The 23,409-nt window shown below is 41.3% G+C and overlaps 1 protein-coding gene across 1 annotated transcript; it reads right to left on the bottom strand.

The window, feature by feature from the left end:
* Window positions 1-2,255: 2,255 nt before the first annotated feature.
* LAPTM4A (lysosomal protein transmembrane 4 alpha) lies at window positions 2,256-18,016 on the bottom strand. Its single transcript, XM_083431839.1, has 7 exons — window positions 17,661-18,016; window positions 8,982-9,102; window positions 7,510-7,586; window positions 7,297-7,419; window positions 6,169-6,264; window positions 4,645-4,743; window positions 2,256-3,030 (listed from the first exon to the last, which is right to left on the bottom strand). Exons 1-7 carry the CDS (start codon window positions 17,757-17,759, stop codon window positions 2,956-2,958), a joined length of 690 nt encoding a protein of 229 aa, XP_083287965.1. The 5' UTR covers window positions 17,760-18,016; the 3' UTR covers window positions 2,256-2,955.
* Window positions 18,017-23,409: the final 5,393 nt, after the last annotated feature.

Below are 23,409 nucleotides of genomic sequence, written 5' to 3'. Positions count from 1 at the left end.
ACAGCACAGTGCACTATCTGCCCTGAAAATTGAGGTATCAGCCTGGGAGTCAATATGTTTAACAGCAGTGCTGAGATCTGAAGACCAACTGAACCCCTCATAGCACCTGTTTTTAAAAGGTGTATGGGGAACACTGCAAAAGTAATGTTTATGCGGTATCTGCCATGGAGATTGAGATATTGCAGTTAAAGTTGATGTGCATATTCAGGACTGTTTTTTTACCTACCAAACCTGAACACTGTACAATTTTCCCTCTTGAAAGTGGATAGCACAAACAGAAAGGAATCTGTTTTGAAGACGGGGAGATCGCTATGAACTATGTTTATAGCAGAATTCTGTATCTAAACTTCAAATACCCAGCCTGCACCCCGCATCTGTTTTATGGTTATGGGAAAAGAAAATATACATGTTGCAATGTCCTGAGGGCCAAATTAGACATTAGACAGATCTATATTGGGGATGGGATTCAGCTAAGGAGTCCCATCACCTGCAAAAGGGCTTCTGTAACAGAGTCCCCCCCCCCCAAACCCCTAGGCCTCCTGAAATTGGGAGAACCTCCATAACAGTATGTAGGGGGAAGGGAGGTAAGGCTGTTCTATCTAGCAAACCAAAATGCTTCCCTTAATGGAATGATCACCTTAGTGCAACACTGAATTCCTCCCAAGGTCTTCTTCAAAGCAGCTAAGGGATATTGGATTGGGACCATAATAGTGAAGAAGGGGCTTCTCTCTCCTTCCATCCAGACCAGGCTTTGAGATGGACTTTTGTCAGCCACCCAACTCTTTCCTGGGATCTTCTCCCAAAGGACAGTTGGTGGTGGGCAGGGAAAATCTCTGGAGTAGGCTCAGAGGTAGTCTTTACCCATGGTTCCCACTCTCTCCAAGGGTGTACAAGTCTATTGAAGGTGCTTCCCCAAGCATCCTAACATCCCCTAACATCTAGAGCAGGGACGACCAACTCCCAACAGACTCTCACAGTATAAAAAAACTGGAGATGATCTACCCATTGGACCAAAGTTGTTGAGCCTTTTTTAGGAAGCCTAAGGTTTTTTCCCCCTGGGAGGGGGAGATCACTAAGGGGCCAAAGATCTACCAGGAACACCTTATAACCCACCCCCCTCTTGAAGAATGGTGCCCACCTCACAATCCCAGCCAATGTTCATATGCAATTTTAATGTGACTAGAGAGACATAGGAAGCACATGCACAGACAGAATATATTGCAAAATTCACTTTTTCAGTCCAGGAGAAGGGAAACCCAACGCCTTGACTTCAAAGTGTATAAAGCAAGTATTGCTAAAATTAACAGTCCATGTTTAATACATAAAGCATATTCTGCAAAATATTACATCTGCCATCACCCCACACCCAAATGTATTACCATATTGGCCTGAATATAAGCCTCGCTTTTTTTCCAAATTCCAACTGTCAAAGTGCGGCTTAAATTCGTGACCTTACAAAAATTGGCTTTCACAATATCGCTGCTGAAACAGACATACTGTAAAACGGAATGGTTGTGAGTGCCTGCGGAATTTTAAGGGAGCAGCTCATATTCAGGTATTCTCTCTCTCCCCCCCCCCCCCACCCCGTATTTTAAAGATGCAACTTATATTCGGGTCAATACAGTACAGTGGTACCTCGGGTTACATACGCTCCAGGTTACAGACTCCGCTAACCCAGAAATATTACTTCGGGTTAAGAACTTTGTTTCAGGATGAGAACAGAAATCGTGCTACGGTGGTGCAGCAGCAGCAGGAGGCCCCATTAGCTAAAGTGGTGCTTCAGGTTAAGAACAGACCTCCGGAACGAATTAAGTACTTAACCTGAGGTACCACTGTATTTAAAACTGCCTTGGTATCTTTATTTTTTCCTTTTTCTTCCTCTCAAACACACACACACACACACACACACACACACACACACACACACACAGTGAGATAGAGAATCCATGCCTTCAGATAAACAGAACATGAGATACTACTGAACTCTCAAAAGTCTCCTAGGTCAACCCACAGCTAATAACATTTGTCTCTGGCTCCAGTGATGAAATAGACTTAGCATTGGCACAAAAGAAAAGAGATATGAAAGCAATTTCTTATACCACCACAATGAAATATGAATGCATATTCTCTGGTAATTAATTGTTTTTGCTTGAAGCTACAGGACTGATTTCAAAGTATGAGTTTTATTTTGGCAGACAAAAAAACCCCAAGAATCATTTTAATGAACACAATGAATGAAATCATACACCACTGGATTATTTTTTTAACAAGATTTTATTAAACATCATTTATAAACAAAGATGGAAATGCACACAGATTGGAAGCATGCAACTGACACAAATGTAATTTCTTGCTGCACTTTTGCTGCATTCACAGCATATAGGAAAAACTTCAAATTAGTGCCAGCTTTAGGCTTCCTGAACATACTGTTTCAAGGCATTGAATAACAATAAAGAAAGGTAAGAGAAAGTGCAAGTAAATATATATATACATATGCATGTGTATATATATATATATCATATACCACATCTGAACTTCCCACTACAATATAAATGAAGAAGAAAAACACAAGCTGTTATCTTGCCAACTGATCAGATTGTCCTTCAGAACTAATCCATATTTGTAAAATGCCTGATCATGTGAACACCTACGTCCAATACTAATCCTTATTTATCAAATTAAATGAAAACGTAAATGCATATGAATGAAGTTATATACAAATATAGAGGTACTTGCAGAATTAAACCCTAAGGCATAACTGTAAAATGATTGAGATGATCAATGAAATTAAAAACTACTGGCAAAGGGATGATTTTCATATGGATTTTAGTAAGGTTATATCAAATGCCTCTCAACCATGTAGCTTTGCACCTAAAGCCCTGAATATTAAAGCAGTCTGGCAATATAAAAAAGTGAAGCTGGTACGGGTGTTCAACCACAAGTTTTCAGTTTTCTTCAGGCAGGTATGTAAGGAGGTGGAGGTTCCTTCTCTGGCATCTTTACAGCCATTTCATAGGTTGGCAGGACATACTATAGAAGGGAAACACAGATTTTAAATATACATATATATGAGGAAGTTGAGAAACCAATTTCAGATAACCTCGAGGAAGTTTCACTGCTATGTGTTTTTAATAATAATAATAATAATAATAATAAATTTTATTTATACCCCGCCCTCCTCAGCCAAGGCTGGGCTCAGGGCGGCTAACAAGCAATAATAAAAACAAGCTGAATGAATACAACTTAAAAACAAGATTAAAATACAACATTAAAACATTAAAATGCAGCCTCATCACAGGAGGAGAAAGGAAAAAAGAAAGAGGGGGAGGGAATCAAATTGGCTCCAAGCCAAAGGCCAGGCGGAACTACTCTGTCTTACAGGCCCTGCGGAAAGAAATCAGACCCTGTAGGCCCTGGTCTCATGAGACAGAGCGTTCCACCAGGCCGGAGCCAGTGTTGAAAAAGCCCTGGCTCTGGCCGAGGCTAATCTAACTTCCTTAGGGCCCGGGACCTCTAGGGTGTTGCTATTTATGGACCTTAAAGGTCCTCCGTGGGGCATACCGGGAGAGGTGGTCCCGTAGGTACGAGGGTCCTAGGCCGCGAAGGGCTTTAAAGGTCAAAACCAGCACCTTAAATCTGACCCTGAATCTGATTTCGGAGGCATCCTTCCTGAAAAGTTGCTTACACAGGGAAACCCATTACAGCTATTGCAAGAATTGTACTGCTTTAATAGTAGGTACAGATACAATTTGAAACAGCTACTAATTTAATCATTTGTCAGATGTATTCAGGCCATAAATGATGAGTGGAATTTTGAAACTTCTTAAGATTCCAGAAAAATTCATTGAGCTGGAGTTGCCCAAATCATGGCATAGCAAAACTTTGACGATGTAGGCTCCTGGATAGGAACTTGCAGCTGCTTTGCTCCTCACTGAAATACTCTCTTCAAGCTCATGGGTAAAGTTCTCTCCACACTAACCACAAGCTGTAACCAAGACCACCACTTGGTTGAAACTCATGGTTTGCCTGGAGAAAGGTTAACCAGAAACCCATCTTTGAATAACACACTAAGTCAAGCCTTAGCTCAACTCAGCATGGTGTTGTAGCAAAAAGGCCCAGGGAAGAGTACAGCAGTTGCAATCTGCTTTCTGGGAGCTTGCATGTTTGCATAGTCCCAGGCTTGGCTAACCCGAATATGCAAACTAGGCCGTTATATAACATTTGCCTTAATACACTGCTGTCAGTTTGATACCAAAGCTTGTAGCTATCAGATTTTTCATGCTGTTGCATTTTGCATCCAAATACTTATGCTTGACGGAAGAATTCTAATTTGGCACTTGTAAAAAATGAAGTTGGTTCAAAGCATGGGTAGGCAAACTAAGGCCAGGGGGCGGATCTGGCCCAATCGCCTTCTAAATCTGGCCCGTGAATCAGCGTGTTTTTACATGAGTAGAATGTGTGCTTTTATTTAAAATGCATCTCTGGGTTATATGTGGGGCAAAGGAATTTATTCATATATTTTTTTCAAAAAATAAAATAAAATGAAAAAGTTTGCTGACCCCTGGCTCAAAGACATATAATGTCATCAGCCCTGTCACTCAAAATTACAACTGGCAGCTTATTTTGGTGTTGTCAAGATTTTACCTGTGGAGGTGCTTCAAATGCAGGGTACACTGCGATCTCAGGCAAGTTTCTGTTGCAAATGTATTTATAGCAATTCCACACACAGTTAATTAGGTAGGCCTGCAAGGGGACAAACAATATTTTAAAATAATAAATAGCAGATTTGTAAATTACATTTCTAGGAAGACCATACATACATACATACATACATACATACATACCATTCAGCAGATATGCTATGTAAGCTTATTTAGTTGTTTATTCTAGCACAAAGTAAGTGCTATCATTTTCTAAGGAACTGAAGGCTGCTACAGCTAAAACTACAACACAAACACCTTGTTGTCACAGAGCCAGCACTTCTAGTGCATCAAATTAAAATACCTTCATTTTAGCTGGATAGCATACCAACATCAGCATAATGTATATGGAGAACAAAACAAAGCACAGAGGAATGTAAACTTCAGAACTGCAGGGGAGATGGAATTTAATTGTTTCAACAGTTCCTAACTGTGATTGTGTACTCTTTATGCTTAAAAAGACAGGTTCAGTGCACCAAACAGGAAACTTTTAGACTAGATTCTGAAACTGCTATGAAAGGAGCTAAAATTACCAAACTGAAGAAGTAAAGGGATGGTGTTGAGTGCATCCATTATTTCATGCCTCTAACAGACCTCCACACCTGTCCCCAAGCTAATTTGTAGGCAGAAAATTAAAAAGACAGGCCAGTAACCCCTGATGCATTCCACTGTCTAGAAAGTGTGGACCTTTTCCTGGATGATGGAACAAAGGGGAAAGCAGTATTAACTAGGTAACTTGGTGCTGCAAATAGGCTGCCTCCTAATTGTTAGAAGTGGGTGGGAAATCTTTAGCCTGTATACTTCATTATGTCTTCCAGGTTCCTAAACTTAGTCCACCAGGGCATTTTGGCAAACTATACCTGCCTGCCGTATGACTATCACATAAAACCAGGCATGAAAATAGATTATCTCCAATCTAAGCACATAGTTTTATACTGTATGGATGCCATGTACTTGCAATGTATAGTTCAGGGGGGAAAATATGTGTCTAAAACACCCTAAATGTTACTGTACTGGTCTGATTGGTAGTAATTTTGTCTTCTTTTTTAACTCTGACCTAGTACAACAGACTCTCTGCTTCACAAGGCCATGCTCCATAAGCTGAAAAGTAAGAAGAATAGGGGCAGAACTTGCAAACTTGTTCTCACATTTAGTAAACATTTGGGGGGGGCAGGGCAGGGCAGAGCTTATTAGTTCCATCCCAATCACCTTTTAGTTTGTGGGGGTTGACCTTGTGAAGTGAGGAGTCCCTTGCACTCATCAAATGCGCAGGGAAACCTCAAATACTTCAGAAAATTGTCTTTTAGCTAACAAGGGAATTAGCACACCTAATCTCTACTTGCTATAAATCCTGTTTACTTAGCCATAAGTTAAACACTTGAAGAAGGCTATAGAGAAAATTCAGCAACAAGTGAATTCAGCACTAGTGTTTCCTAAAAGATGCAATGTATAATATCCAAAAACTGACCTTCAGGATGATCACCAAGGCAAAAAACACCAGAACAGTGAACAGAAGACAGCTTGAATCGAGGGAAAGGAGGTCATCTTTGTACGGAAACTCTGGCTAGTGAAGGAAATAGAAATGTTTTAAATATAGACCAGGATAACGTTATTCAACAACTTCAAAAGCTATCTTTTGTACTTAGAAGTTATTTTTTAAAGAAAAACAACAACTATGTTTCCTAAGCTCTACTTTATTTGTAAAGAAAATTAGATGAAATGAAAACAGTTTCATAGAGTATCCATTTAGCTTGTGACAGATACACCTCTGCTTTGGAACCATAGAAGGCAGGCCCATACAAGTCTCCTGACATATTTAAATATGACACAGATCCATTCTAGGAAGCAAGGAGGAAGTCAATGTGTTTCATTAGCATGGAATCCAAGGCCAACACCCATTTTCCTCAAAAGTTTCAGAAGGGAGGAATACACCAGTCATAACCAGAACAAGGATGTCAGACCTTGTTCTTTTAAAAATGAGTTTCAGTTAAAATGACATTCAACCAAGCTGTAATTTTCATCCACTAAAAATACAGCTAGTAAATATATTTTAACCAATATGATATAAGGGAGAACACCTGCTGTTAAACAAACAGATGTAGAACTTTTCTTTAGAAATACAGAAGTTAGGATCCAAACATACTGGGCATGTATGGAGGTCACTGTAAGAATGAGCCACAGCAAACCACTCACTCATTTCCCTCTGCTCCTCTGATGCAGCCATGAGTTTGGAAGCTTTTGCTTCCAAACTCATATGCAAACCAGTTTAGCATATTGTCTCAAGTCTACATTGCAAACAAGCCAGCTTCATAACCCATGATCTAAAGCCAGCTTGTCTCAAACACACACAGTGTTAAACTTTATACTACTAGCTGGAGTAATTATAAATTAGACATGAAAAGCTCCCAAACTGCTCATTGTGGCCAAGGGGGAGAAGGAGGGGGAGCACATAAGCCCAAGGCTCTCTGCAGCTCATTCTCACCATGCGAACTCTGCCTTTATCTGCATATCAAACTCTGATAAAGCATCCCCTTCATCAGGAAAATAATAAATTTGTCTCCGTAACAGAATACAACATTTACATTTAGACACTTACCAGCTGATCCAGGTAGTCCTTTATTCTTGGTAAGTATGTCAAAGAACTTATAGCCACCAGACAGCTGAGAACAAAGTCAAAGAGCTGGTAACAGAAGAATGGAATCAGCCAGCCAACTCGATGCTAAAAGTGCAAAACAGGAAGAATTCATTAATTCTGAAGGGAATCGAATCGAGGAAAGTTTAGTGCTGAAAACCATTCATATATACTTACAGCAATTGCTCCATACACCATCATAGCACTTATTGTGAACATGAGGAGCGAGATAGCAAAGAGAACACATGCATTTTCTGGTGGGAGAAAAACACCAAGAGTCATTTTTAACAATAAAAGTACATCAAGGATTTATATTTGTTGAACATCCAATTAAGTACCTCGCAAAATGGACTGAAAATTAACATAAATGGCAAACGCACTGTGCACTGGTTAACAGAAGAGTGCATCAGAATGTAGCAGAAGGAAGAAAAAAATTTCAGAAATGCGATCAAGAGTATTGTAGGCCTCTCTAGTAACTGCTTTTTGAACCACTATTTTAAATATACAATATGATTAAGAATTTCTATCACATAAAGGGGATGTTGCAGCGCACTGACAATCTATCAGTATGTAGGCATAAAAGTTTATATAGAGGCATAATGGAGCCCACCTCTAAGCTACCAGAACACTCTACATCTTTGACAAATTTTAACACTCACGAATTTTTCACCACAATGAATTATTTTATCTATTTTAGGAAAGCTGGTTGCAAGGGGAGAAGCTAGTTTAACAAAGCATATTCCTTAAGAATACTTCATTTTCTTTTTATGTTCTCTATAGTTTCACTGTTGTTATACAGCTTTGCAATACTATTCTGCTGAGCATCTCAATGTCATTTGTTAGTGAGGGAGCACCTTGACTTCTGCTCTGGATTTTAGAGCAGCTGTCTTTCAACCTTTTCAGACCCATGGCCCACCTTTGACCCAAACATGCATTTGGAGACCCATTTCTTAATCTTTTACAATATAATTGTGTAGCGGCAGTACTCTTGTTGTGACCCACCATGGATCAGGCCATGGTCCACTAGCGAGTCCAGACCCACCAGTTGAAGCCCAACTGAGTTTCAGTCTGCATTTCCTGCTTATCAATTTGTTGACCAAGTCAGCTTAACTCTACACAAATAGAATAAGATACTGTTTACTATCACTTGAGATAGAAGATACTTTGCCATGTTTTATTTGTCTGAAGAAAGTTGGAAAACAGGATGCTAGGCAACACTTAGTCACAAGCCTAATTCTTAGCTGAAAAAGGCATTAGTTAAGTTTCTCCTGCCTCCAACTGATGGAGTGTGTTGTTTTCTATACAGATCTTCCATGAACATCTTTCTATTCTAAGTTGAGAGGTCAGTGTGAACAGACCTCCTGTAAATAGGACTTGCAGAGTGGTGAGGGATCTTCTAATCAATCATCTTCTCACCAAAGAGAAACATGGACATGTTTCCCTATGTTCTCTGGCATATGCAGAAGAGAGGAGAAATTACTGAAAGCCACAAATTATGGCTTGGCAAGCTAAGTGAAGTGTTTGATCCCTGATTAACATACCTCACAAATGAATTTTAAAACACATTTTGATATGGAGTTATGTACTCTGAAAAACACACAACACACTATATCAAAAATCATTGCCCTCCAGAAAATATATATACCTACCAGCCACCCTCTCAGAGGGATAGTAGCTACCAATGATTTCAGATTGGATATCCACTGTTGGCACAGTATTAGGGTGAGTAACTTCAACAGTCAGCAAAATGCCCATCAACAGATTCACTACCTGCAAAAAAAAAAAAAAAAAAAAAAAAGCAAAGTTACTACATGAGAACAGGGGAAAGCAAAATACTGTACTACAAACCACTTATATAGCAAAGCTTTCTCAGTATATATACTCAAAACCCCAAAAAGTTCAACAAGGAACGCTCCCTGATAAGCACATTTGTGTCTGAAGTTTCCACTTGTCATCTGGTGAGGTTTCTTTCAGTGACTCTTTTCCCTGTCTAAAATCTGGCAGGTCTGATAAGCTGGGGGACAGAAGATACGAAAGTTAAAAAACAGCAGACCACCTGCTTACATTAGATAAGTTTCTTTCAACCATATTGAAGACATCAAAACAGCTCTAATTTGCCATTCAGAACTAGAACATCCAGTAGTGAGTAGCGGGACCCGCTTTTATCTTTTTGTTCCACTTCCTGCTCCATGCCACCCACAAGAAATCAAGCAAAGGGCTGCATTCAATTGGGCAGAGGCCACTGTTGGCCCTCACCTCACCTCACCTCAGTATTTACTCTGGTTTCCACTCCTTAACTTGTATCTATTTTTTTTTCCTGTTTTCTACAACATAAGCACTTAAGAAGCTCCACATTTTCAGCTTTGCATGTCAAGACTGCGACTGATTGGAATAGGATGAGCAAGCTTGAGATAGTTAAAGAGGGGAGGGGGCTTAATTCATCCATTTAGAGCATGGAAGCCTCAGACTAAAAAAGAAAAGAAAATATGGTCTTCCTACTTCCACTTGTTCCTCTTGCACTGCAGGGAGTGGGACTAGATGACCCTTCGGACCCCTTCCAACTCTACAATTCTATGCTTCTTTCATCACGTCAACAAATGTGACCCATCCCCTTCTTTTGCTCTTGGCATCATTTCTATGGGGCTGTGCCAGTCCTTGAGGTCTCTAAGGGACTTAACGAGGCTTTTAAAGGAAAGGAATGTAAAAGTAGAAAGGACAGAAGAGATTCAGAAGCTGCTGTCCCAGAATATGTTCTGCTGTCAAGCACAGCAGAACCCATGCTTTCTAGTTATCAATGAAGAGAGAGTTTTAAGTTTCACAGAGGATAAGATTACCTTCCAATGACTATTTGCCATGATGGCTATATACTACCTGCCACTGTCAGAGGCAGTATACCTCTGCATGCCAGTTGCTGGAAATCACAAGAGGGGATGTGTTGTCAGTGTTTGAAATTAGTTAGGCTCCAGGCGCATTTGGCACCTGGCTATTGATTACTTGCAACCAAGTGAAGATACCTGGGTGCAAGGGCGCCTGACATCTCTACCATTATGAGGTACATGCCTGGGGATCACTGGATCTAGACTGTTTTCACACACTAAATGCAGCATCATGTAGAATTCTATCAGTTATATTTTATCTGTACAACTGGAATGAATTTCTGGAACCAAGATGCTTTTTCTGTGCAGCCTGAGCAGGAGCAGTCACCATTAAGAAGAAGAGGTTGAAATAGGCCAATATACAGGTGGACTGTCCTTGGGATCAAGGGACTTTTCTTCTTTAAATTCTCAATGTTCTTAACCTAGCTCAAGGTTTTCATCTGGACTGGCCAGATGTTTATCTGAGAATTAATCAGTCAGTCCATCATCTGAAAAATAAGACTTTAAAGAAGTCTTGCCCAAAAATGGCAACTAGACATTCCGTTTTGGCGACTGCAACTCTGGTTTAAGGAGCCATTTAATTTCTAACTTATATATCTGAGTTTCTTACACTGTGTTGCACTCTGGTCCTGCTTGCAGGTTTTCTGTAAGCATCTTGTTAGGTACTGTAATAACAAAATACTGGACTAGACAGGCCACTGGCCTGATCTAGTAGTGCTTATGTTCTCCCAACAAACTACAAATTATGTTACATGACCTCCACAAGATCTTGAGAATGAACATTCAACTCTCCATTATTTTGCCTATCCAAATGGCTACCGACACACAACACAAAGTGAAAGCAGAGAAATCTGGAGAGCAAACCACTGCAAGAAGGAAACTTGATGAGAAACTGTGTGACAATCCCACAGATCAAGTTGTCATGCAAATCACCCTTGCGGAGACAAGTGGCAAGGTTGCTAAAAGGAACAACTTGTATGAGTAATAACACTTAATGAAACACAAGCGACTCTTGTTACATGTAACTGAGCTATTAATATATATTGATGCTGTGATGAGACCTTTCTAACTCCTGAGAACTTTTCTAAACATTAAGATACCAAGCTGCAGGTATAAAAGCCTGAGCTAAGGAAGGCAGAGGTGGTACCACCTGTGTTGTACAAAGGATACGAAATGTCCGTACACTCCTACAGAAACACTGTGTTACAGACTTAAATGTTATATTTTAAGTCTGGTCCCCCAAAAGAAGCACTGGCCATAGTTCTGGTTATGGGGGGGGGGGGAACCAGTGCAACTCTCCCAAAAATGTTTGAAACTTCCATTGTTCTAGGCACATTTTGCGACACAGAATTTCATTAGTGCAAGCAGTTTCTGAGCTCTGGGATCAGTACTGAGCCTAAGATTTCAGATTCAAACTGCAGAGTGGAAGGAAAAGAGGAGCTTTTTCTGCCTCCCCACTTCCAGCTACTTTCTGAAGACTGGAGAAGAGACTCTCTTAAAAATATTAGGGGGGGTGAGCAAGGGAAGGACTAGGCTATGTGAAAAACGAACATAATATTTTTAGCTGCAGCTCGTTCATTTCCAGCTTTGTATTCTTGTTATAAAAAAGCACGTCCAGACATTCCGTTGCTGTGCCCCTAACCTATGCTTAAGGTGCCATTTAACTCCTAGCTTTCATATCTCAGTTTCTAATACAGTCTCCAAAAACACCAAACTTTGGAACACTAAATTGAAGGCCATGGGTTGAATTTAAGATGTGAAGATGCACTAGACACACCAAATGTTTTTAATCTCAGCAAGAAATATCTTCATCTTCCATCCCCCCTCCCTACGGATTAACTGAAAACATCACCAACATTTTGAGGTCTTTGGGCACCATATCACATTTTGCAACCAAGCAATATTGATGACATTAGAATGCCTGTATCAAGGCTAATTTCAAACAGGGTAGGGATGTCCTGCAGGCAGAAAAGAAGACCCCCTGAAAGCAAATGGGTGCCCATGGGCATTACACCGACAACCACAATTTTTCAGTTTATTACAACAGTTAAGCAACTTAGGTACAGCATTCTGTATCTGACAATTGTGATACTATTATACCCTGCTCATCTTTCTTAATGATCACCATCAATGAATATTTTAGAAATACAAACTTCACGGTATTCTATTCACCAAAGAGGTATATGCAAGTGGGTTTTGTAACAGGAATTTACATTCACTGCAAAATGAGCGACCGTATTTATGCACCATAACACTCACTTTTTTCCTCCTAGAAAGTAAGGGGAAATGTTTGTGCGTGTTATAGAAGAAATGCCTACGGGTGGCATGCCTACAGATTTTCCTCCTCTAAAAACTACATGCGTGTTATGGTCGGGTGCGTGTTATAGAGCGAAAAATACGGTATATATCTAGGAAAGGTTGAATATGAACGTGGACAGTTGGAAAAATATAAAGAGCAATAATTTGGCTCCAAATCTTCCTATCACTCCAATGCAGTAGTAAAAAGCTTTACATTAACTTAAAATATTTCAAAGGATTTGGATGGTTTGACAATCTACTCTTTCCACCTAAGAAAATATGAATATGGCATGTGTTTAATATTTTGTAAATTATTTTTTCAGGGAGCATGAATTAAAAATTTAAACTGCACAGGCAAATCCCCAATGTGATTGTTTTAAAGTATTCTAGCTTAATATTGCTCACATAGCAAATCTGAGAAAGCATACCATCAAGGAGGGGTGGAAATCAAATGGCAGCAATTGAACAGAATTGAGACATGCTTTTATAAAATGAACCACAACACTTTCCTTTAAGTTTGCAAAAGAGGATTTTGTTTGGCTAATCTTAATAGGTTTGTTATAATCCGCAACACAAACAGAAAACAAAAGTGCCTCATGAATAGACAGGCATTATGTAATAATTTGTGTTCCAAGCAGCCAGTGAACTTTTCCCTATTATAATCTTACCAAAGAACAGAGACTGAAATGCACTTTGCCTTGCATTTAATAAGTGTTTTTCTAGGTTAAAACAGAGGAACACAGGTTCACCGTACCAAAAAGGGTTTATAGGAGCTGGTCAACTTACTGGTGAAATATGATCAAACACTGGTCAAGGGTTGCATCCAGTGCTACTCAAGTGGATTTCCACTTGAACAGTAGGATTTCCCCTTCCCTTCCGGCTCTTCCAAAATCTGCCCATAATGGTCCTGACTGCAAGTGACAGAGAGGAAAGGGCAGCTCCATTGTGCACATGGAACCTTGTTGCACGAGCAAAACTGCAGTCTTACACACAACTCAGTTTTAAAAAGCATTTATTTAGCACAACTACAATTAAAGACTTATGCTAGTTATGAAAACTCAAGGTGTGGCCCAATCCTACTCAGAAATCATATAATGTTCAACTGGGCTTACTTCTAAGTAAATGTGAATAGGATTGGATCCCTAGTTAATTGCAAAAATATTGCAATTCTAAAATTAATGCAATGTATATGCCTCATTAACAATGTTATGCATTATAGAAGTATGTGACTATGTGCAATATATAAGTATGTGACTATATAATACGTGGAAAAAATATCTGGATAAAAATCTCTATAATTACATACCTCCCTCAACTGAGTATTGATCTGTCTTATTCATCATGATCCCAACTTAAAACTACACTCTGTAGTTTTAAAGTAAACAAAAACAGCTGTAGAAAGGTCATGCACCTACAGTTTTGTTGAAAAGTGTTTGAATATCTCAATAATATAATGTATCCACACACACTTGGTTACATTTTTAATTTTACTATGTACTGTAATGCAACCAATGTAAATTATGTGAATAAAAAGAGGTGGAATGTGAGCTCTGCCAAGATTGCCAAAGAGAACAAAGCTAGTTGCTGGTGGCTATAAACAGGATTTTGTTTAAGCCAAACATCAGATTAAAGGAAAATAACATTCCATGAAACTGCGTATTTCAGGATGGCTGTGCCTATTTGCCTACAGGCACCCTGATCTGGACACGGAGTATGGCCTTTTGTCACATACAGTATTGAGAAAAATCCTTGCAATTCAAAGGATATCTGCAAGCAACATAGTAATTGGTCACGTAGCAAAGAGCTAAGGAGCTTGTATGAGCTTTGAGGACACAGCTACTTTCTGGAAAAAAAGTTTCTGCAGCACTCCAAGGAGCCATATGAAGCCTCATCATCTTCCTGCTCTATCACCTTCTCTGTACTATTATCTCTCCTTCCCCCTCCAGTTTCAGGATGCATTTAAGACAGAAGCTTCAAGTCAATGTATTTTTAATTTCCTTACTATAGTATCTAAAGTTTTAACTTCCCAAGTACTTTACTTCCCAAGTAACTTTCCCCAGAATTTTCTCCAAAACCACCTAAGTCACACAAAAGCTATTTTTGAAAGAAGACATTTTGGATACATACTTTACTTAAAACACATTTCTCAGGCATTTAATACCATTTCTAAATTTGAAGTTTGTAAGTTCACAATGTCCTATTAACAATCAGCTAGAGAACACATTAAATATCCTACACAGTCCATAAGGCCACCTTACGGTTGCAATATAAATACTAATAGTTCCCATTGTTTTAACTTAAGCAGATCAGCAAGCTGAAAGAAACTGCTTCTCAAATTTTCCTACAGTTTACTTCAGTTCATAGAATCTGAAGGAGCTGACATCTCCTTCCACAGAAGAACACTCAATGGAACTGCAACTCTATCACACCAGTTTTGTTAGTGCTATGTTGCCATCCACCTATCTCGAGACAATGCCAACATGCATTTCCTGAATTTCTATTTATTTCAACAGTGCATAGTTTTTTGTGCATAGGCTTAACTTTTACAGCCTATAGCAGAGGTGGCTGAGCTGTGGTGCTCCAGATGTTGTGGAATTCCAACTACCATTAGCTCTAGCCAGCATGACCAAAGATAAATATTGTACCCCAGTAACACCTGAAGGCCAAACGTCAGCTAATCCTTGTTAATCTGAACCCTACTATGCCAGAACAACTACAGCAAACTTCAAACCTACAATGCAGCAGCCATGGTTGGTCAAAATGGATGAAATGTACAACTGTCATTTCTGTGCAAAATTCTGCTACACTACAGCATAGGGTGGGGTGGGGCTTGCCCCTGCTGTAAAGTCTCAGAAAGCAGCAAGATGATTATTTTCTGCTTCTTTAAAAAATCCTACCCATGCCAGGCTCAAGGGAAGGGCAAGGAATCGAAAGATTTAAAAAGTAACTCTCCAGTGTTAAGCACATTTATGAACCCTAGCTAATGAGATGCTATGCCGGAAACGCCTTCTCTAACTACTGCTGTGTGGGAAGTGTCCTATTGACCCAATATTCCCTCCCACCTAGTACAAAGATGCAATCTCTTTCTGCTGAAAGGAAGAGACAACACAAACAGCATCGTAAGGGTGACTGGTCACCCTCACCATGGAAAGGACAACTGACTGCATGCCAACACTTCCCTGAGTACCAGCAGCTGAAAACATCAAAAATAGAAGATCTTGTGAAGACAAGCAAGTGATACAAAGTGGTGTTGAAAACTCACGGAAGTGACACCCCAACCCCCTCCATGCTAACTAGCGCAAGAGTTTGACTTACAAAAAACACTAGTTGCTAAGTGACTTCCCCACTTCCTTATAGAAGTGGAAACTAATGTTACATATATTATGAACTTTGTAGCAAGTTTCACAAGAAGCAGTGAATTAATTTCTATTTCAATTAAAACTGCGCTCACAACTACAACCTTGCAATTTGCTGTTTCAAAGCCACAATGCTATCTCAGTCAGCATTTTCTCCATAGTATTAAAGTTCCAATTGTCTGGTTTTATTAACTCTTTCAGTAGCATCTGAAAATAAAGCATAAACTCAGCTGTTGTTTGGAGTCTGGAAACTACAACAACAGACAAAATAAACTAGTAGCTAATTCATTCTGCCCATAGGATCTATATTTTAGGGGAAGGTGTACTATGAACCTTCAGAAGAATTCTCACCATTATCATCAAAAACTGAAACTCCCAGAATTCTCTATGGAAGAGTGGCAATTTTAGAACAAGAAGATGACTGAATTTTATGAAAAATAATTCTCAAGAGGAAATGGTAATTAAGCATATTATAAACTATTTTTTAGTGTTTCTTCTCTCCTGTCCATCACTGCAGAAACTATAGGACCAGAAACAGACTGAGTAGTCAGTATGGAAAGGGATTAATCCAGTATGGATTAAGAAGGAATGCTTAGCACTCAGAGCCCACTCTACTTTGTGCAATTGGCAAAAGGGGCATGTAGCAGGGAAGAATCCTAAGGAGAAACACAAACCAATTCTCTCACACAAACCTTGGAAGGTCTCTTTCCGACACTACCTCCATGAGTGTAAAGATTTCACAGGTGAGAGGGTGCCATTTTATTTATTTACTACATTTATATACCACCTTTCTCTTCTGAGGAGCTCAAGGTGGTGTACGTGGTTCTCCTTCTCCCCATTTCATCCTCACAACCACCCTGTGAGGTAGGTTCAGTTGAAAGAGATGGTAACTGGCCAAAGGTCAGCCAGTGAGCTTCCTGGCTAAGCAGGGATTCAAATCCTGGTCTCCCATATCATGGACCAACACTCTTAACCATTGCACACCACACTGGCTCTCACCTTGGATTAGGATCTGAGAGGTAAAGGTAAAGTGACCCCTGACCATTAGGTCCAGTCGTGACAGACTCTGGGGTTGCAGCGCTCATCTCGCTTTATTGGCCGAGGGAGCCGGCGTACAGCTTCCGGGTCATGGGGTCAGTATGACTGAGACGCTTCTGGCAAACCAGAGCAGCACACAGAAATGCCCGTTTACCTTCCCGCTGGAGTGGTACCTATTTATCTACTTGCACTTTGATGTGCTTTCGAACTGCTAGGTTGACGTAGCAGGGATTTGAACCGCCAACCTTCTGATTGGTAAGTCCTAGGCTCTGTGGTTTAACCCACAGCGCCACCCACGTCCCTTAGGATCTGGGAGACCAGAGTTCAAATCCTCACTCAGGAGGAGAGCTACCTACGTCACCTTGAGCTACTTGGCAGAAAAACTGGGAACACACAGCAACAAGTGCGCAGCTGCAGGGTTGCTTTCAAAAGGCTTTGCAGCGAGGAAGTTAAGCCTTCGCAGGCAGCCATGCCTAAGGAAGACCAGCCGCAGGCGGCCAATCCAGTCTCCTTCCGGGATCGCCGCTCTCCAAGGTCTTACGTATTTGCTGGCAAAGTTCTGGAAAACACTCCGGGGGGGGGCAACGCGCATGCGCGGCCGCTCCACGGGGCACGTCAGCGCCCGAGGAAAAAAGGGACGTTGTACGGCGGGGCTGTGCGCACGCGCAATAAAGGCTCCCCATCACCCAGAACGTCGCCTCACGACCCCTCCGAACGGACAAAAGCGGCCCTTTCCCCTTAACAGCGAGAACTTCCTTACCATGTACCAAGTGCCCAGGATGATAGTGCCGGTGCGGACATGGCAGCAGCCGCAGCAGCGGGTGCTGTAGAGCCGGTCGCGGGCCCGCTTGAACGTCATGGCGGTGTCGCTAATGGCGCCGGCCCGCTTCGCTCGCCTCGGAACGGAACGCTGAAGGCGCTGAGGGGGTCCCTTAAAAGCGTCCCTACGCGTCCGGATAAACCAATCAGCAAGCGGATCAGGAAGTGAAGGGCTTCCTTTATCAAGCTCGCAGGGCGGGACTACGGCGCGCTATTGGCAGGCGAGCCGGCCACTCACGAGGCTCCCGGCGGCTATGCGGCCCCGCCCACCGACGCCTCACGACGATACTCGGGAGAAAGAAAGAGGCTGGGTCTCGTGGCCACGGGGGGGGGGGAGGAGGAAGGGGGGTCGGCTTATGCAATTGGTCGCGGCCGGGATATGGGCAGGCGCGCGGTTCGGCCGTTGGCGCCGCCAGCCTGCCCGCGTTTACCTCAGAGTTAAGCCCCGCCCTCACGCTGTCAGTTGGATTAGTGGCGTCCGAGTGGAGGATGTTGAGAGGTTTTGCGGCCTTGACGTGAGGAGAGGAATCTGCTTTAGATTCCCCAGGAGTTAGTCGCTTTGGGTTGCCCTGCGACTGACAAATCTAGTAAATAAATGAAAGATAAAACAGCAAACCGTTAAAAGCACAAACAAACAAACGGAGACGATAAAGCGGTTGGTTCCTTGCATTGCAGGGGGCTGGACTAGATGACCTGACTGACATTCTTTGGGAAGTTTATTTCTTTATGGGCTCCAACCATCATCAACAACAGGGGGTGAGGCGGAAGCGGCTGCCTGTCCCTGTCCATTTTTGGTACAAATATACACTAAGCGGGAAGAAGGCAGCAGGGAGAAACCTGTGTGCATCCTTCATAGTAAACCATTCTTAATCCCCGGCCCCCTGCACGCACAAAAAAGAAGTTAAAATACTACTAAAGTAGGATACAGTGGTACCTTGGGTTACATACGCTTCAGGTTACATACGCTTCAGGTTACAGACTCCGCTAATCCAAAAATAATACCTTGGCTTAAGAACTTTGCTTCAGGATGAGAACAGAAATCGCGCAGCAGCGGCACAGCGGCTGTAGGAGGTGCTTCAGATTAAGAACAGTTTCAGGTTAAGAACGGACCTCCAGAACGAATTAAGTACTTAACCCGAGGTACCACTGTACTGGCAAAATTAGGCAACGCAGATGGAATGGGTGTGACACTTGTTGGCGCAAGAAACCCACTTTCTCCCCCCCAGCCCTACAAAAAAGAAAGCCATTTGTATGTGTGCCTTTTTTTGGAAAGGAAACTGATGGAGAAATGCAGGGGGCCTAGCACTTGCTTTCTATGTGATGTGGTATATAACCTTGCAGAGTGTATAAGTTCTGTGAAAACTTAGTGCCAGCAGATCCTAGGGTGTCTGAAATTGTCTCCTGGGCACCACTGCAGGTGCCAGTGTCCTGCCTCCTTGCCACCCAGCCTACTCAACAAATTCATTAAGCAAGTGGCTGGCATAAGATTTCCAACTCTTGTTGCTAGCTGCGCTTTGGTGACTTTTAACAGCAACCTGCAGTAAATGAAACTACTTCCCTTTCCCCCATTGCTTGATCGCTAAGAATTCGCCTTGAAAATTCTACATTTATTCAGCGATAACTCCCCTCCCAGGGAAATTTACATAAGCTTTTAAAACCATGCAGTTGCTTTTATACTCTAATCATACATTTTGAAATAGCGTCATTGAAACAGCTGCTAAGTTTTTTCAAGAACATTACATCAATGTGCCTACAATGTGGCACACAGAGAGACTGAAAGTTAACAAGAGAAATCCCTGAATCACAGTAGGCCAAAGTTTAATCGTGCAAGAGCGGCACGCAGGAAGCAAGGTCAATAAACAGTTCAAAGTCATAACATAAGGCGACAGGAAAACCAAGGTCCAAAAACAGTCTGAAATCTAAAATGGGGTGGCGGTCAGGGAAATCTCGGTACCAGCAGTTTTTGATACAAATGAGGTACGAGTATGCAGATATCGATAAAGGGTCAAGTGTGCCAGCAGAAAACGGCTAACAAAAACAAACAAACACAAATGTGAGTACTGTCTGGGTACTAAAGAACTGGTGCAAAGATAGTGTCATAGCATGCTTGGACTGGAACTGAAGGCTATTAGATCTGAGCCTTCAGAACACAGCTGCAAGTCATCCATTTTGCTTGCATATTTGATATACTAGCTTGCTTGTAAGTATTCATCTACTCCTGAGGAATCCTGCAGGCAGGCACTTTGGCATTTTGCAGCTATCTGAGCCAGGACCTGCACTCCTTGGGGTCTGCCTCTGCCCCTGACATGGGGGCAACTTGTGCTTTGGGGGGTAATGTTGAATTGTTGCTTCCCCTGAGGCTGCAGATCTCCCTCATGTTCAACACAAGCTGCTCCTTTGTGGTATTTTACCCTGGGCACTCCAGGTCATCCTCCAAAGGGGATTCCTCTAGTGAGCATCTGCACCATATATTTAAAGGACATGGCTTCCCCCAAATAATCCTGAGAACTGTAGTTTGTTAAGGATGCCAGGCTTGCAGCTCTGTGATGGGGAAACCACAGCTTCTACGGGGAAGCCATGTGTTTTAAAGGTGCGTTGAGTCTGCTCACAATGTCACAAAGTACTCATAAACCCAGAAAGGTAGCCTCTATCTGATAAGGAAAGTGCTACTTTGGCCTGGAGAGGCAAGGAGATCGTCTCTATTACATTACCTCTGGTATTGCACTCAAATCGTTGTCATCTCTTTGTCGATTACACATTAAACAAAAGAGCGTCACACTCCTCCTGGAAGGGTTAAGCCGAGATATGGTCACCTAAAATGTCACTGCTTTGTTGCCCCTCCCCACAATAACCAACCCCACTTAGTCAAGAGGAAATATTTATTTAGCTGAATATTAATTTCTACCTTCATTTGTTGTGTCAGGAAAAGGCATGCTAACAGGTTACATACTCTCAGACTTGCACCTCTATAAAGTAACTTTTAGTGCCAGCATTTAGTCTGTTACCCCCTTGAGGGCCTGTCCCTCTCTGTAAAAAGAAAAAAGCCATTTGTACGTATCTACAAATAGGTAGATAATTAATAGCAAAAAGTTAAACTAGCAGCCTGGGTGTTTTGATGGCCCAACTCCCCAAGTTTGTTACTGGACAAAGATGAATGAGCTGAGGCAGAATTCCAGTGAAAGCAAAGCTGATCTTTTATTATCTGTTGCAACAAAGTCGTCGTCCCCCCCCCCCCCTCAGGAGGTGAAGGACCCAAAACAAAGAAAAAACCACTCTTGAAAGGTTTGCATTTTGGCATGGAGGAGGATATCCCCTTCTGCAGGGTCACTTGGGATATTTGTCATGGTTACATCAGATACTTTTTTTTTTTTTACATACTAAGTGAAGTCAGGCAGACTGTGGTGTCACATTCCTGAAGATCAGCACGTTTTTCACACAGTTCCAGACAGACTTTACACAAAGTATTGACACTGGAAATAAGAGTTTCTTGGGGTAGTCTACGTGATAACAGCCGTACTCAGCAGGATGCAGAGATTTCTTTTATGTAGGGTACCTGAGCAAACAGGGACAACCTTCTAGGGCTATTAACGCAATAGTGTTTGCAGATTCTGGAAGAGGAACTCCTTTAGGCACTTCCCTGATGGGCATCCTGCCTACATGACCCTAGGCTTTAGGGATTATGGAAGACGCAAAGTTTCCCACAATGCAATATCACACCCACACACTATAGGCTCAAGAATCATACATTGACAAGTGATCTTATACATACAGTGGTACCTCGGCTTACATACGCTTCAGGTTACAGACTCCACTAACCCAGAAATAGTGCTTCAGGTCAAGAACTTTGCTTCAGGATGAGAACAGAAATTGTGCTCCGGCGGCGCGGCAGCAGCAGGAGGCCCCATTAGCTAAAGTGGTGCTTCAGGTTAAGAACAGTTTCAGGCAGAATCCAAGACCAGGGAGAAGAGTCGATGGAGGAAGATTGGAAAAAAATTAAACTATATTTACAGAAATATTGCAAAATTAATGAATGTTAGAAGAATACTGGAATGAGGTTATATGGTTTTAGCAGAAATGTTATTAAGGATTATGTAAAAACTGATTGTTAATGGGCAAAAGTGGAAAATTTAAAGCAAGACTGTGTTAAGATAAATTATAGACCAAAAACTGAGAAAAAGGGAAAGGATTTGCTGAATCAGTTAATTTGAATTAGAATACAAAAAAGGGAGATGTGAGGAAGTCGAGGAAACAAGCAAATGAAAAATAAAGATATGAAATTTGGATGTGCTTTTAAATGTTTTTGTTTTTTCTTGTTGTTTTGTTGTATTGTTTCTTTTTTATTTTTGATGTATTGTTTGTTGAATTTTTGTATTGTTTTTCTTTACCTTTTTTCTTTTTGTAACTATAAAACATCTAATAAATATTACTTAAAAAAAAAAAAAGAACAGTTTCAGGTTAAGAACGGACCTCCGGAACCAATTAAGTACTTAACCCAAGGTACCACTGTAGTTCCATAGAGAAATTTAGGTTTTCCTTGTTTTAACAGGCTAGAGTGAAAGTTTCTGGCTTAAATTTTGAAGAAAGATGAGAGCATATCTAGGTTGGTGCTTTGGAGTAACATAAGGATACTGTACATTTATTTCATGTGCATCCTGGGGAATTGTGGTGAGGCCCACAACAGATGTATAGAGAAGCGAAAAGCGGGGTGTGATGCAATGGGCATTTTTCTGGTAAAACTCACATCTCAGCTGCTTCATGAGTCAGGCATTTTACCAGCCTGTGTTTCAAAACTGTCCTGGGCTGATGCATAAATGCTTGGAAGTTAAAACACTTTCTTTTCATGTATTAAAGAGATATACATCAAAATCACCATGTAAGTGCTATTGCTATACCTTCTATTTTTTTGCAGGGTCCCCCCCCCCCAACTTATAAAGTTAGCACCCTGTCATTCAAAACCTCTGTAAATGAGATTTTGGTGTTTCACACAGTCATTTGTGACTTCTCTCCCCACTGTGGGCAGACATGCCTTTAAAGTTTTTTTTGGTACAGTTTCCCACAGTGAATGTTTTTCCTTGTTTGCAACTAGCAGCTGGCTGAGTCACTGGTAAGAGCAAGCATTACCATTCCATAGGGTTCAGTTACAGAACTATGTGTTGAAATCCTGCTGAGATTTGGGTATTGGCTACTCTGCTGAATGTATAAACACGACATAGTTCTCCATTTAAAGAGCACTTTATCACTGGAGGATGTGTGTTAGAGAGAGGGGGTGCCTCTTCTCTGATACAGTGGTACCTCTGGTTAAGTACTTAATTTGTTCTGGAGGTCTGTTCTTAACCTGAAACTGGTCTTAACCTGAAGCACCACTTTAGCTAATGGGGCCTCCTGCTGCTGCCACGCCACCGGAGCACGATTTCTGTTCTCATCCTGAAGCAAAGTTCTTAACCTGAAGCACTATTTCTGGGTTAGCGGAGTCTGTAACCTGAAGCGTATGTAACCTGAAGCATATGTAACCTGAGGTACCACTGTACTGGGTGTTTACATGGCTAATTTGCTTTAGTGAGAGAGGAAGAACTCTTGTTTGTGGCTAAACTGGAATCTGGCGTCTCAGAACCATCTCAGTTATTTTGCATTTATTTGATGGTATATGTAGTGTTGGAAGTAGGTCCATTGGTGCTTTATTATGGGAATAA

Source organism: Podarcis tiliguerta (genome assembly GCF_965153285.1).
Source record: "Podarcis tiliguerta genome assembly, chromosome: 3".
NCBI lineage: Eukaryota > Metazoa > Chordata > Lepidosauria > Squamata > Lacertidae > Podarcis > Podarcis tiliguerta.
This window is presented reverse-complemented; position numbering and strand designations above follow the sequence as displayed.

Excerpts from the sequence above, each read along its gene's own strand:
- LAPTM4A (XM_083431839.1), bottom strand. The coding sequence starts at position 17,759 with ATGACGTTCAAGCGGGCCCGCGACCGGCTCTACAGCACCCGCTGCTGC. Across the intron at positions 7,587-8,981 it reads TCCCTCTGAGAGGGTGGCTG|AAAATGCATGTGTTCTCTTT; the intron begins GTAGGTATATAT and ends TTCTCCCACCAG. Across the intron at positions 3,031-4,644 it reads CATTTGAAGCACCTCCACAG|TATGTCCTGCCAACCTATGA; the intron begins GTAAAATCTTGA and ends TCCCTTCTATAG.